Source organism: Microtus pennsylvanicus, chromosome 5 (assembly GCF_037038515.1).
Source record: "Microtus pennsylvanicus isolate mMicPen1 chromosome 5, mMicPen1.hap1, whole genome shotgun sequence".
NCBI classification, from domain to species: domain Eukaryota; kingdom Metazoa; phylum Chordata; class Mammalia; order Rodentia; family Cricetidae; genus Microtus; species Microtus pennsylvanicus.
Genome location: NC_134583.1, coordinates 110,092,032 through 110,106,354, shown reverse-complemented (window position 1 = coordinate 110,106,354; position 14,323 = coordinate 110,092,032). Strand labels below are relative to the sequence as shown.

The 14,323-nt window shown below is 44.9% G+C and overlaps 1 protein-coding gene across 1 annotated transcript in view; it reads left to right on the top strand.

Annotated features, from left to right (window-relative positions):
• Gldc (glycine decarboxylase) overlaps positions 1 to 14,323 on the top strand; it is a 71,238-nt gene that overhangs the window by 42,503 nt on the left and 14,412 nt on the right. Inside the window, exons 16-19 of the mRNA XM_075973824.1 lie at positions 5,475 to 5,550; positions 10,014 to 10,139; positions 12,056 to 12,205; positions 14,066 to 14,178. Of these exons, the coding sequence (XP_075829939.1) occupies positions 5,475 to 5,550; positions 10,014 to 10,139; positions 12,056 to 12,205; positions 14,066 to 14,178 (465 nt within the window). The remainder of the gene's footprint in view (positions 1 to 5,474; positions 5,551 to 10,013; positions 10,140 to 12,055; positions 12,206 to 14,065; positions 14,179 to 14,323) is intronic.

Below are 14,323 nucleotides of genomic sequence, written 5' to 3'. Positions count from 1 at the left end.
AATTCTTTCCTCCCTGATTTGTTTTGGCCGTGGTGTTTTGTCACAGCAATAATAACCCCAGCTAAGACAGTTGCTTTTGAAAAGAGAAAGTGCAAATGGCTTGGGGAGATGAATGGTTCGGGGCATTAGAGCACCTGTTGAGCAAGCCTGAGGATGTGGTAGCAGCCCAGGGCTCCTACCACGAGATGGGAGGCAGAGACCTCAGAATCTGTTACTTTTTGTTGTTGTTTTTTTTGTTTTGTTCTGGGTTTTTTTTTTTTGTCTGTTGTTTGTTTTTAAATCTAGACAAGGTCTTACTCTGTAGCTTATGCTGGCCTTAAATTCATAGCAATACTCCCAACTCAATCTCTCCAATGCTGAAATTATAGTCCTGAGTCACCGAGCCAGCTTCAGCTTTTTAACTGCTATACTCCATATAACCTTTTTTTATTTAGGGAATATCTTAAACTCTTTCATTAACTAATCAATTAATTTATTAATTGTAATAAGGTCTCACTCTGTAGTCGTGGCTGGCCTGGAGACTTGATATATAGACTAGGTTGGCCTCAAATTATAAAGACCCTTCCGTCTCTGCCTCCTGAGTGTTAGTATTAAAACTGTGTGATACACTACCTGTCTCATTCTCATTTTTGGTGTTGGCTTTGACTGAGGTCCTCATGTATTCTGAGTATGCAGTCTACCACTGCAGTACTTGTTGATCCATAAGACCTTTTGACTTGTACAAAATACAACATCCTGAGTTGGACACGGTGGTGCATTCCTATGACACTGGCATTGGGAGAAAGAGGTAGGAGAATCAGGAGTTTAAAGCCAGGCTGGACAACATGAGACCCAGTGGGAGATCTGAGGTGTAGGCAGATGTTTCTTTCCCGCCCACTAGTTCCCAAATAACTAACATGGAGACTCAACATTAATTATAAATATTTGACCAATAGCTCAGGCTTATTATTAATTAGCTCTTACAACTTGAATTATCCCATTTCTATTCATCTACATTCTGCCACGTGCTGTTGCCTCTTTCATCTTGCATCTCCATATTTTACTGGCATTCCTGACTCCATCCTTCTTCTTCCCCGTGTCCTTAGTCTGGTTCTCCCACCTAACCTTATCCTGTCCAGCTATTAGCAAGTCAGCTTCTTTATTAAACCAATCACAGAGTAATTTCCACTGTGTACAGAAGGATTATTATAGCACTGGGGACAACTGAAATTTAGTGTGTTCTTCACTCCTGAGTTGTGTGTTGCTTTGTGAGTGTGTGTGTGTGTGCATGTATGTGTGTGTGTGTGTGTAAAATATGTAGAAATATTTTTCATAAGAATATTGGCTATAGTGATGCCTTTCTCCAAATATTCCAAAGCAACTTTCATTTGAGAACTTTCTATGGTGTCCATCAAATTAAACCCCACGTTGTTCTTTAGACACAAGGAAGGACTAAATGTTCTGTTCAAATCTAGCTAAAACTAAGCTGAGTATGTGGTAGCCACTTCTAAATCCAGGCTTTTCACCAGGATTCCTGGCAAGGGGGCTGTAATTTAAAAAAAAAAAAATCATTGAGCTTTATATATCCTTAAATTTTTGTTCTGTTCTTAGGGAAGGAAATTCTAGCTGTTATGAACTACTTCCCTGTCTCTGTGTACAATTTATTATTTTTTATTTGAGCTTTTCCTCAATTCACACAGACTAGCTGTTTTTGCACACCAGCGTCCGTTCACCTGGACAGTGAAGCTTTAGTTAGCCCTAGAACAGTGGGGTCTTCTCAGACCCGTGCCTTTTGCCAGCTCTTTGGTTCTTGATTAGTTATTCCAGTTTCTTCTAGCATATTGCATTTTTTTTTAGGATCCTTTGAAGAATAAGTGCTAGTTTTAGACAAACTCATCCATGGTTTCCCTTCATTCTGCATTAAACAGTGAACTCCATAGCCACTCCCTCCTCTGCCTGAGTGACGCCGAAGCAGTTCAAGCCACGACTTACCCTGCACGAGTGGGTCTGAGGCTCACCACCCCAGAGCTGCCTCCCTGCATCCTGCCACGCAGCTCCAGGCCATCAGCCTTCATTTCAAACAGATGTTAAAGCCGCTGTCTTAAGTTTCCCTCCACATGAGATACGTTTCTGATGGTCTCTGCCTGGTTCATACAGATAAGCATTTTTCATAATACTCGATCACCAGAAGGTGGCACTCATAGCCCTGTTTAACGATTCCTCTGTAGTAAGCTTCATATGGCATTGAAACATACTGGCAGTATTTAGATGAGAGCATCTAAGACAACAGCTATGTAGCAGTTCCAACCTTTCTCATAGTGTTCTCCTTTTGGATTACTGGCTCTTAGGCCCAAACGATATCTTCTTTAAAAACAAACAACAAACAAACTTATTTACTTATTTGTGTGGGAGAAAGTGTGGACACATGTACTACAGCATTCACGTGGTTGGAGAACAATCCACAGAACAATATTCCCATCATGTGGGTCCTGGGGATCAAACTCAGGTCAAGCTTGGCATGAAGCTCCTCTTTAACTCACTGGCCCATCCCATCCTGCCAACTGTCTGAATCTTCTTGCAATTCTTACCTCTACCTTGACTGATTCTGCCACAAAACAAGATGAGTGGATGGTATGAGAAAAAAACTAGGGATAAATATAAAATACAGTTTAAAAATTTTTATTTTTTAAGAATTATGATATCTATATCATCCCCACACACTTCTCCCTCCAACTCCTTCTACCCCTTCTTGCCCCCTTTCAAACTCACGGCCTCTTTTTTTCTTTAATTGTTTTACAAACACACACACACACACACACACACCTGTTGTTTGGTGTGTATATGACTTCAAGACAGACCACTCTGCATTAAACAATTAATGAGGGGGCTCGTGCTTAGGGAAGACTACTTGCCACCATGAAAAATTTTTTTCTTCCATATAGCAAGTCTATTGGTGTTACCTTGTCCATCTTGTGTTTAGGGAGCCATGCTGCTGAGGTATCATGGGTGTGGCTCTCCTGTCATTTCTAAGAGGCATGATCTCACTGCAGTGCTCTGATTCCTCTAAAGTCTTTCTGCCCATCTTCCTCAGTGTTCCCAGCCTTAGGGTCAGGAGCTGGGTTGTAGATGTGTTCACTGGGGCTGGGTGTCCACGATCTCGTTCTCCGCGTGTTGACAAGTGGTGCTTTCTTCAGTGGTCTCCATCTGTCACACACAGAAGCTTCTTTGTATCGGGGTGAAAGTTACCTGTACCTGGGCTGTAAGGATAATGTTTAGAATGTACTCAGGGATTGTGCTGGTTTAGTAAAGTGGTAGTTACAAGTTCTCTAAGTCCATGACTTCACTAGCCCCAGGGAGTTGCCTGAGTTTCTAGTGTCAGGCGTGATTGCCTTCCTGTTGGGCAGGCAGCAAGTCCAATTACACAGCTCCTGCTTACCTCGAGGATATGAAAGCCCCTTTCTCCAGGGGAAAGGATGACTTGTGTGCAAATTGCGGGGGCTGAAGGCTAGACTTCTATTTGGAACAAATCCCCTGAGCATTTGTTCCACAGTCATTTCATAAGATCCAGTTCCATAGATTTCTTATCGGGGGGATGCACAGGACTCCAAATCCAGAGCCTGCTGTCCAGGATCTGGTTTAGCTGAGATAAGGCAGGCACACAGTGTGAACACCGCAGTAACACTCCATGAACGGTAGGTATACAGGCTGATCTAAGGCATGTGAGCATGTGAAGTAAGATGAAATTGGTTTTCTTTAAATGATTTGTGAACTGCCATGGGGGTGCTGGGAATTGAACCCAAGTCCTCTGGAAGAGCAATCAGTGCTCTTAACCCCTGAGCCCTCTCTCCAGCCCCACTTAATGCCTTTTATTATTGTTGTTGTTGCTTGTTTTGTTTTTCAAAGAGGGTTTCTCCGTGTCTCCAGTTCCAGGGAACCTGACACCCATGGCAAAGGGCACATAAAGCAAACAATCAAACAAATCAAAAGGTGTTAAGTGTGCTAGTGCTTTGGGTTCAGAAGTCAGTACAGCTGATGAGTAGCCTTTTTGCCTATGGAAAAAGCAGAGAGGGGTAAAGCTGACTCTGTGTCGGGGAACAGCTGCTAGGTGTCTTGGCTCTTGTCAGACATGTCTCTTTGTTTTGTTGCATTTAACTAAAGCCCCCGTTTAGCCAGTCAGTGTCTGTCTCCCCTACCCCACCTGTCACTGATGATTGAACCTAGGGCCTCAAACTTGCTAGGTAAGCATTCTACCCCAGTCTATGCCCCCATCCCAAGAGTTTGCTCTTGTGACTCTCAGTCCTGGCGACACAAACACGCTCACAGAACAGTTCTGTTTGCAGAGGAAACCTGCGGCTCCTTGACACGGTTGACACCATTCCAAACTACCCATCAGCCACTGTTAGCCCACGGGGCAGGTGATGCACTACCCTCCACTTCAGCTGTAAAATCAGGGAGTGGTGGGTTGTATCTCAGAGGGTGTAGACTGGAGGACAAAGCCTTGTGAACAAGGCAGGGAGAGACCTAAGCTCACCTCCCACTCCTTGCTTCACGCAGTACCAGGACGCTGACCCAGGTTGACTCAGTGTTGATCACAGGAACATGAGTCATTCAGTATGATCTCCAAGTGGTGCCTACAAGATAGTGTCAGAGCTGCTAGCAGCCGTACCGATTCGGGGCCGGAAGGATGCCGTGACAACAGCCGAAAGTTTCTGTGGAGATAGTGTGGCCTTTGTCTGACTCAGTATTTGATTTATTAGAAAGTGTGTTATTATTCTAGGTGTGATCATTTTGTTCCGGTTATAATTTTACAATATCTTTGCTTTGAAATATACATATTGGTTTGATCTGATAAACTGTAAACCTGTGGTTAGTTTCATAATTGCTTAGTTATGCTTAAAAGGGTTTGTTAAGTGACGCATGTGTTTAGAAATGAGACTCACCATAAATTAATCCTTATAATTTCAAATTTTTTCTCCCATTAAAGTTAATAATGGGTTTCTTTCTTTGTTTTTTTATTTATTTATTATGTATACAACATTCCTTCCCTGTATGCTTGCATGCCAGAAGAGGGCACCAGATCTCATTATAGATGGCTGTGAGCCACCATGTGGTTGCTGGGAATTGAACTCAGGACCTCTGGAAGAGCAGTCAGTGCTCTTAACCTCCGAGCCATCTCTCCAGCCCCCAGTAATGGGTTTCTTATATTTTCTCACATTTTTTTTTTACCAGTCCTATTCCCTTAGTAAAATCATGTATGTTTGATGGTCCTGAGCTAATAAGCAAGACCCACCTTTGGTTAGGGCCAAGTAGTTACTTTTGTTCCTGTAAAGATCCTAGATAAACTAGGACCCTGAGTGGTTAACGTGTGGTTAGTGTCTAGTAAATACTGAATGAACCCTAGGACCATGACTGCTTAACATGTGATTTACATGTCTCGTAAATACCGAGCCAACAAGTGAGTCACAGCCCTAACTCTTCTCGTCTTGTCTTTGCAGCGGAGCCCAGGGCGAGTATGCTGGACTGGCCACTATCAGAGCATACTTAGACCAGAAAGGAGAGAGGCACAGAACGGTGAGCATGGGCAGGCAGCTGGCTCTGCTGGGCGTGGTCGCAGGCTCAGATCACAGGGTCCCTTTTGTTCTGTGGGATCTGCCTTTCCAGTCTTCTTGGAAGTGGACAGGGAACCATCTATCATGAAACACATATCTGTGAAGTGACCATCATGATTCTTGTTTCCAAGACATCCCATGTAATCATCGTGAGGGAAGCATCCAGAGATGAAAGGTTTTTGTGCAAACCCAGCATCTGGAGATAGCCAGCTGGCCAGTGAAATGGTCTCTAGGGAGTAGAAGGAGGTGGGCAGCAGGATTGCTGCCATTCCCGCCCTCCTCTTTGGCTCAACCCTAGCCCCGGGCCTAAGACTGAAGCAATTTTAAGCCTAAGTATGGTCTAGGTTATATGTATCCTCAAAAGATGCCCATAAATATGTTCTCCTGTGGGGTTGTTCTCAGCTCTGAAGACCGTGATGGGAGAGGGTGCATTTGTGCTACAATCTTTGTTTTGGGCATGGGAGTTTGCAAAGTGACTCCTCTCAGATTTCCTGGGGACCAGCTGGTGCTACCAGACACTGCTCGTGTCCCAGAAAGATGTGGTGTGATATAACCAAGGCCTCTAGTTATGGCCAAAGGAGTCCCCTGTTCCTGGTCCCTCCAATTTAAAGGCCAACTCTGTGCTAGGGTTTCCACTAAGCTGTGGAGATGGAATTTTTAGAGGGATTGTATAGTAGGTGTCAGGAGTGGGACAAAGGCTCCGACAGTTCCAGGAGAATTCCAGAAGGCTCTTTCCTAAGTGGGCAATATCAGTGAGTCGTAGTCTAAGCTCAGGTCCTTTCTGAATTTATTGAAGCTGAAAGGGTGTTCTGGCTAGGCTGGATTTTGCAATGAAGAATTTTGAAACTTTCACTTTCTCCTTGGAAAAGAAGGAGAAGGAACATTGTCTCCCTGTGTCTTCCCAATGGGAACAGAATTTTCTTTAAATCCATCTATCTACCTACCTATCTCTGTATTGTGGTGATGGTGATTGAACCCAGGCCTTTCCCACGCTGGGGCAACACTGTACACCTGAGCCACATCATCAACAGTTTTTGTTTGCTTGCTATTACTATCACTACATATAGCCCAGACTGTCCTCATATTCTCTGTCCTGCTGAGAAAGCCTTGAGCTCCTCATTTTATCACCTGCCTCCACCTTCCAGGTGCTGAGATTCTCTTGCTGAGTCCATGCCCAGCTGGTTTTGCTATTTTGATTTGTTCCTATGTTAGCTGAGGTAGGGTCTCAGTACGTAGTTTAGGCTGACCGTGTACTTGCCAATGTTTTGCCTCAGTTAACCTAAGTGCCGGGTTTACAGATGTGTTCGATCATGCCTGTCATTGGACTGATTTTTAACAATCATGAAGCAAGCCATTTATGAATTCAGAAATTACTGGACACCCTGGGCATGCCCAGGACACTACATTCTGACACTTGGAAACAGTTGCTTTGATATAGGAGTTGGGGACCAAGCCAGAAACTCCAAATGAGAGGTCTTCTGAATCGGGTAGACCTCCATCTTTGGTGATTGGCTGTCGGTGGTTCTCGCTCCCTTTCTGAGCATCCCAGTCCTCCTCCGCTCCCCATGCCCTGGATGTGATATCCTCCTGGCACTGGCGTGCACACTGCTATCACAGAAGCTTTGAGGCCATTCTGTTGGCGAGTGCAGGATTCTCACTTCTGGACAGTAAGAGGAGAAAGCAGCCACTGAGCTCAGAAACACAACAGAGCTCACCAGTCTGGAAACATTGGCTTCCTTCTAGACACACATCTAATTTAAGCCCCATTTTTAGAAAAGAAAAGAATGACTTATTATTCAAATCGCCAGGGAAGATTTTCCACATTAGTGACATCAAGGCAGCTGTTCCCACACAATGGGCTCTAATGGAGTTCAGTTAAACATACCCTTTGCTTTTGTAAAGGGGTTGGAGACGTCGTATGCTACAAAACTGCCCAGGTTCCTGACGGTTCTCTGCCTTCAAGCTGCATTTATTTGGAAGTCATTTCACATTTGCTCTTTGGTCAAGTTTCAGGGACTCCTGAAATAGAATGCCCAAGTTCATGATTCATAGTTTAATTTGGGAAAATGAATTATTTAGCAAACATATTTAGCAATCACCATGTGCCAGGCACTGAGCATTTCCCAGCTCATCTCTCACTTTGCTGGTCAAATCTCAAGTCAAGTCTTCCGACCAGAGACTAAGTATCCTATAGAAAGGGGAAACACTGGCCTTTCGCGTGTACACATGTATGCTAATAATATTAATATTATTATTAAATTTTGAGAACTGTTTTTCTTCCTGAGTGCCTGGGGCAGTCATAGCCTTTAATTGTCAGTCATTGCCTTTAAAAAACAGAAGTTTCTAACTTGTCGTATGTTCAGCCGTTCTTTGAGGAGGAAGTCTGTAACTCTGCACCAACCAGGACCTAGCATCACCCTAAAGGATATAAACGTACCATGGTCAGATTCACCTTGGACTCTAAGGCTTAAAGAAACCAAATCTTCAATCTGGGTCCTAATACTTCTGTGTCCAGCATAGCCCTGCAATTTTAAAGTGAGGGGAAAAGTAACACTGAAAGTAACTTAAGGTCCTTAGACTCCACAGAACACAAGCGTGTCTACTGTGAAAGTAACTTAAGGTCATTAGATCTCCACTAAACACAGGCGTGTTTACCGTGAAAGTAACTTAAGGTCCTTAGACTCCACAGAACACAGGCGTGTCTACAGTGAAAGTAACTCAGGGTCTTTAGATCTCCACAGAACACAAGCGTGTCTACCGTGAAAGTAACTTAAGGTCATTAGATCTCCACTAAACACAGGCGTGTTTACCGTGAAAGTAACGTAAGGTCCTTAGACTCCACAGAACACAGGCGTGTCTACAGTGAAAGTAACTCAGGGTCTTTAGATCTCCACAGAATACAAGCGTGTCTACAGTGTCTCTCTCCATTGTTCCAGGGATTGATTTTCCATGGCTGCTCTAGCAAATGACTGTAAACTCAGGGACTGACTTAAGACTAGAGACCAAAAACTGTCTTCATGGTGTTGGCAGGGTGCTTATTGGTTGAGCTAGGGAGGACCTGTTGCCTTTCCTGGTTTCTGCAGGCTGTGAGTGTGTGCACGCGCATATTCAGGTGCCCACAGAGTTGAGCTATCTGATACCTGGACCTAGAAAGGGAACTGAAACTTGGGTCTTCTTCAAGAGCACTACACATTCTTAACTGCTGAGCCCTCTATCCAGCCCCTCCCCAATCATGTGTGAGTGTGTAGGTTTATGTATATATGTGAGGGTTGGTATATGAATTTGTGTGTGTAACTGTGTTGTTGGTACAACCTCTGTTTCAGAGGAATCAGTTGGAAGCCACTTTTTTCCTCTAGAAGCCCATTTTTGTAACCCCCCCTCCAGAGGAGTTGCCACACTGGGTCTGTGATTTTCCAAGTAGGCTCACTCTCCACTTGAGTTCCATTGGAGAACTTCAGCCCTGTCCCATCTTGTCATGGTTCTCCCTGAGATCTGCAAACTGCAAGATTCCTGTATTCATGCCATGATGGGGAGGATGGGAAATAAAAACCCCGGCATGTGGCACTACATCTACCACCCACCCAGCCCCCATCAAAATCCTTTATGGGGTGCTTGGCTTGCCTGGCATGCATGAGACCCTGGGTTCAATGCTACTCCCCCAACTCCAGCAAAAACATCTAATAGAGGGACTGGGGATGCAGTTTAGTGGTAAAGAGCAGTTGGAAAACATGTTCATTCCAGCACTGAAATCCAAAACCAAAATCCAACAGGCCTTTTGGTTTAATGTCAGCTGTACTCTTGAGACACTGTCCCTGATTTCCTCCTCCGAAGCCACGTCCCCTCAGCAGTGATCTACTGTACTGTGGATAGTGGGCATTTATTTCTCTGTGTGCGTGTGTTATGAATGAATGAGTCATGTGAGCACAGGGCAGGTGTTGGTCCTCACACAAGTCATTCACAGCAGAGGAAACACTCAGTAGGTGTGGGCACAGCACAGTTCTGTTGACCTGGGGAGGCCCTTGGGGTGTAGCTGTCCTGGTTCAGCCAGGAGCATCACTGAGGCTGTGATGAGGGCAGTGGTATCCTAGACTTCAACTTCTGACCTTGTCTTCCTAAAGATGCTTTCCATCCGCTACATCTAAGACAAGGTTAGAAAGGGCACAGGCTGTCGTTAGTGCTCTGGGATAGGGGAGGACATTCTGATATCTTTAGGAAAGTATTTGGGGATTCAAATGGAAACGCCCCTTCTAGTCATTGTTTTGCAATAACAGCAAATTTTAAGGCACTAGGGGTCAGCTTCTGTAAAAACATGAGGCCCCTAATTTGTGTCATCGGCATTTTAGGAGACTTTCTCTAACTTGAGATACCCAGTGATTTTTTTTTCTTTCTTTCTCCTTTACTGCTTCCTTTCTTTGTGCTCCCAAGGTTTGCCTCATTCCTAAGTCAGCACACGGAACGAATCCAGCAAGTGCCTACATGGCGGGCATGACGATCCAGCCTGTGGAGGTGGACAGATACGGGAACATCGATGTGGCTCACCTCAAGGCCCTGGTACTCACTCTCCTCTCCACGGATTGGAGAGGTCTGGGTTGGGAAGACACGGGATGGTGATGTGTAGGGGAGTAGATGGATGGGGTGAACATTGTCTTCTCTTATATTCTTATATTCTAATGAAAGACAATTCTAATGATTCCACTTCTGAATGGGTCTGTAGGGAAAGAATACAACATCCAAAACAACCCTAACAATCTTTAAGGGAAAGAGAAAAATAAAAAGCAATTGTAACTTGGGTTTCCAGTTAAAAGAAGTCATATCTTCTCTCCCCCTCCCTCCCTCACAGAGAGAGGGTCCTTTTCAGTGACCCCCCCTCCACACCCTGATTCTTCCACTTGAAAGGTAATGAATGAGGTATTCAATGTGGTGTCACAGTAAGACAACTCTGCAGGGCCTGCTTCTCTGTCTGGCCTCAGAGCTCTCCATTCACAGCCACGCAGACAGTCATGGTTGTGTGGAGAATTAAAGAATGCATGGCGCATTCAGATTTTGCAAACGTCTCAGCCACGCTGTACTGGATTCCAGGCAACATTCTCTCCTGTTTCCTCCACACCAACCCCCACTCCCAGTCTCCCAACCTCCAGGAAGAGGTTGCTTAGCAACCGTATCTGTTTTCCACCAGTGGACTGGAGGCTGCATCTTAAGTGGTAGGAAAATTGGTGGAATAGTGGTGTGATTCTGTCAGGGTGATTAAGCATGGGTCCTGAGGACCTACGTCAAAGCCTTCACGAGGACACTGAAAATGCACAGCCCTGTTCCTCTTTTCCATCCTCCCCTTCCATTGCCATTTTTATTTTTTTGGCCACAAATATTCTGGGTCGCTAACTCTAATTACTAAGTCTGTCCAGTATAGAATATATGCAATATGACTCGGTTTTCCTCCCACATTGCTCTCCTTTGGCTTGCTAGCCAAGTAAAAAAAAAAACAACTAGAAATTGTCCTTTATTTATACAATTGCTTTCTTGGGAGATAAAAGTGAAAGAAGTGGGTATAGCCATATACCATTGTTCTCAAGCTGTCAGGCTAATCCTTAGAGAGGGTCAAGCAACCCTTTCACAAGGCTCACCTGAGATCACCGGAACACAGGTGTTTACATTGTGTTGCTAACAATAGCAAAATTACAGTTATGAAGTAGCAATGAAAATAATTTTACGATGAGGCGTCACCTAACATGAGGAACTGTAATAAAGGGTCACAACATCAGGAAGGTTGAGAACTGCTGGCCCAGTGGCACAACCTTGTCACCCCAACACTTCAAAGGGGAGTCACAAGTCGAAGGCTAGCCTTGGCTACATAGAAAGGTAGAAACCAGTCTGAGCTTCTCAAGAATCTGTGGGAAAGAAAGTGATTACCAAAATGTAAGCAGAAAGGCTAGTTGGAAAATTAGCTATGTACAGAGATACATCTCCCACCCTCCCAAGAGCCCAGGGTAAATTTTGAGGTGGTTTGAACCAAAGCAGAATCATTTTATAGAACTGGACCCAACATATCCAAAAATCTTCTGAGTAGCTTCTTGCTTTTCGTTTAATTTTGTCTCATGTAACCCATGCTAGCCTCAGAGTTGCTGTGTAGCCAAGGTTACTCCTGCTTCCCCAATGGCATGGTTATGTGAGTGTTCCACTATGCCTAGTTTTTTATTTGGTGCAGGGGCTTTGTGCGTGTAAGGAAAATCCTAGATCAATTGAACCACATCCAAAGCTTGGTTTCTTTCTCTGGACCCCAGAGTTCTGAGAGGACTTGCTGTTGCCTTAAAATGAAGGAGCAATTGGCTGTGTGTTTTAGCCACTGTTGTAGACTGAGACGTTGTCAAGAATCCCAATGCCAAGGCTTCGCCTTCCCTGGTCCTTTAGAATGAAAAGCAAAGCCTTGGCTGAGAACGGATCACTTCCTTATGTCACTCTTCTCCCCACAGGTGGATAAACACAAGGAGAACCTGGCCGCCATCATGATCACGTATCCATCTACCAATGGCGTGTTCGAAGAGAATATCAGTGATGTGTGTGCCCTTATTCACCAACACGGAGGACAGGTCTACCTCGACGGGGCAAATATGAATGCCCAGGTGCAAACAATTAGTGTCCACTGAGAAAATGAATAGGACATGTTATTTATTTATTTTTAATTTTTTAAGGATTGACTGATTTTATCAGTATGAGTGTCTTGCCTGAATGTATGTGTGTACACCAGTGCTCATGGAAGTCAAAAGAGAACCTCAGATCTCTGGAACTGGAGTTTACACCTGGTAGTGAAGCGCCCCATGGGTGCTTAGACCTGAACTCAGGTCCTCTGCAAGAGCAGTGTTTTTTTGTTTTTTTGTTTTACACTGCTGAGCCATCATTCTTGACCAGTTTTGTTTTGATTTTTTTTTAAATGATGAAGACTACTATTTTATATGCTCTGGTGTTTTGCCTGCTTGTATGTCTGTGTGAGGGAGTCAGATCCTCTAGAATTGGAGTCACAGACAGTTATGAGCTGCCATGTGGGTCCTGGGAATTGAACCCAGGTCTTCTGGGATAGCATCGAGTGCTCTCAACCACCAAGCCACCTCTCTAGCCCCTTGTTTTCATTTTGTAAAGCATGGCACTAGGCTGACCCCCAGTGAGGAAAACAACTTTCTCTGGCTTCTTGAGATCCCCTCTAATACATACATGGGATTCAGAACCAGGGCTCTCTTCTTTCCCTTTCCTTTCCTGTTGGGATGCTGGGGATCAAACCCAGGGCTGTAAGTGATGCCACGAGGACGCTCAAGCAGACTTTGCTGCCAGCACCTCACAGAACACCTCAGTTCCACTGGGATTATATATAGATCCTAGAGGAAATGATAGGGTGAACAAGGTACAAATGGAATTCTATTGTCAGGAGTGCTGTTCCTCTGGGAACATTACTGAGCAAGGCCTCCTGGTTCCCTAGCTGAGTGACTTCTGGCCACAGTAGATGCCAAACTCCCATGGACCTCGGAGAAGCCGCTTTACCTGGAGTTTTAACTTCAGTAGGGCCCCAAGGGATTCGATCCTGCCTACCTAGATTGCAAGAGTGACCAGTTGAGTACTGTAGCTGGGTATGTGGATTGTCTCAGGAAGACTGGCAGCCTCACTTCCACATCCTCAGCTCAGCATCCTATGGGTCACAACCTTTTGGAGCTAAACAGACTTTTCACAGGGGAGCAAACCAGATTATTTCCATTAAAATTCATAACAGTGGCAAAATTACAGTTATGAAGTAGCAATGAAAATCAGTTTTATGGTTGGGATCACCCCAGTATGAGGAACTGTATTAAAGGGTCCCAGCATTAGGAAGGTTGAGAACCACTGCTCTAGGCCCTTGTTAGGAAGGGACCATCAAGCCATGCACATGATAAATACCCACCTTGAACCTGCCAGGGAACGTAGTTCTGATACTGTAAAAGCTGCTGGCTCAGTAGTATGAACAGGCTGTAACTTTGGGCTAATGGCACTTCCCCTCCTCCCTCTTAAGGTAGACATTTAGGTATAGACTACCCAAGTGTGTATTTTAAATTTGAATGGGATTAAATAGTTGCTATCTCCATAGAAGCCACAGTCACTTTGCCTGTGAGGTGCCAGGTTGATTGCAGAACGTTTAGGAATCGTTTCCTCTGATATTTGAAACTTGTATCGTGTGTGTGAGCACATGTGGAGGTCAAAGGTGACTTGGAGGAGCAGGAGTCAGGTCCCTTCCGTTCATTTATTATGCGTGTCCTATGGGTCAAACTCGGATTGTCACACAGCTTTACTGAGCCCTCTCACTCTCCTTGGGAAGCCTTTTCTGTGACCATTAGGGACGTGGCTCTGCCTGCCCTTCCTGGGGAGACACACAGCCCGGAACAGCAAGCCCTTCCCTCACCGGGAGGGGGAGGGGCCTTGCCGAGCTCTGATGTTTACTTCTGTTCTTTTCCTTTGGTTAGGTGGGAATCTGCCGTCCTGGAGACTTTGGGTCTGATGTCTCTCACCTAAATCTTCACAAGACCTTCTGCATTCCCCACGGAGGAGGTGGCCCTGGCATGGGACCCATTGGAGTGTGAGTCATGGGCTGCTGGCTTCGGGGTCACTTTGGAAGCAGGATGGCTCAAACCCTCTCGTTCTTCCCATCCGGGTCTTCAAGTGTCAAGAAGATACCTAGTGCACTTCTAGCAGGTGGATGTGGAGTGGGCAAGGAGTGTTGG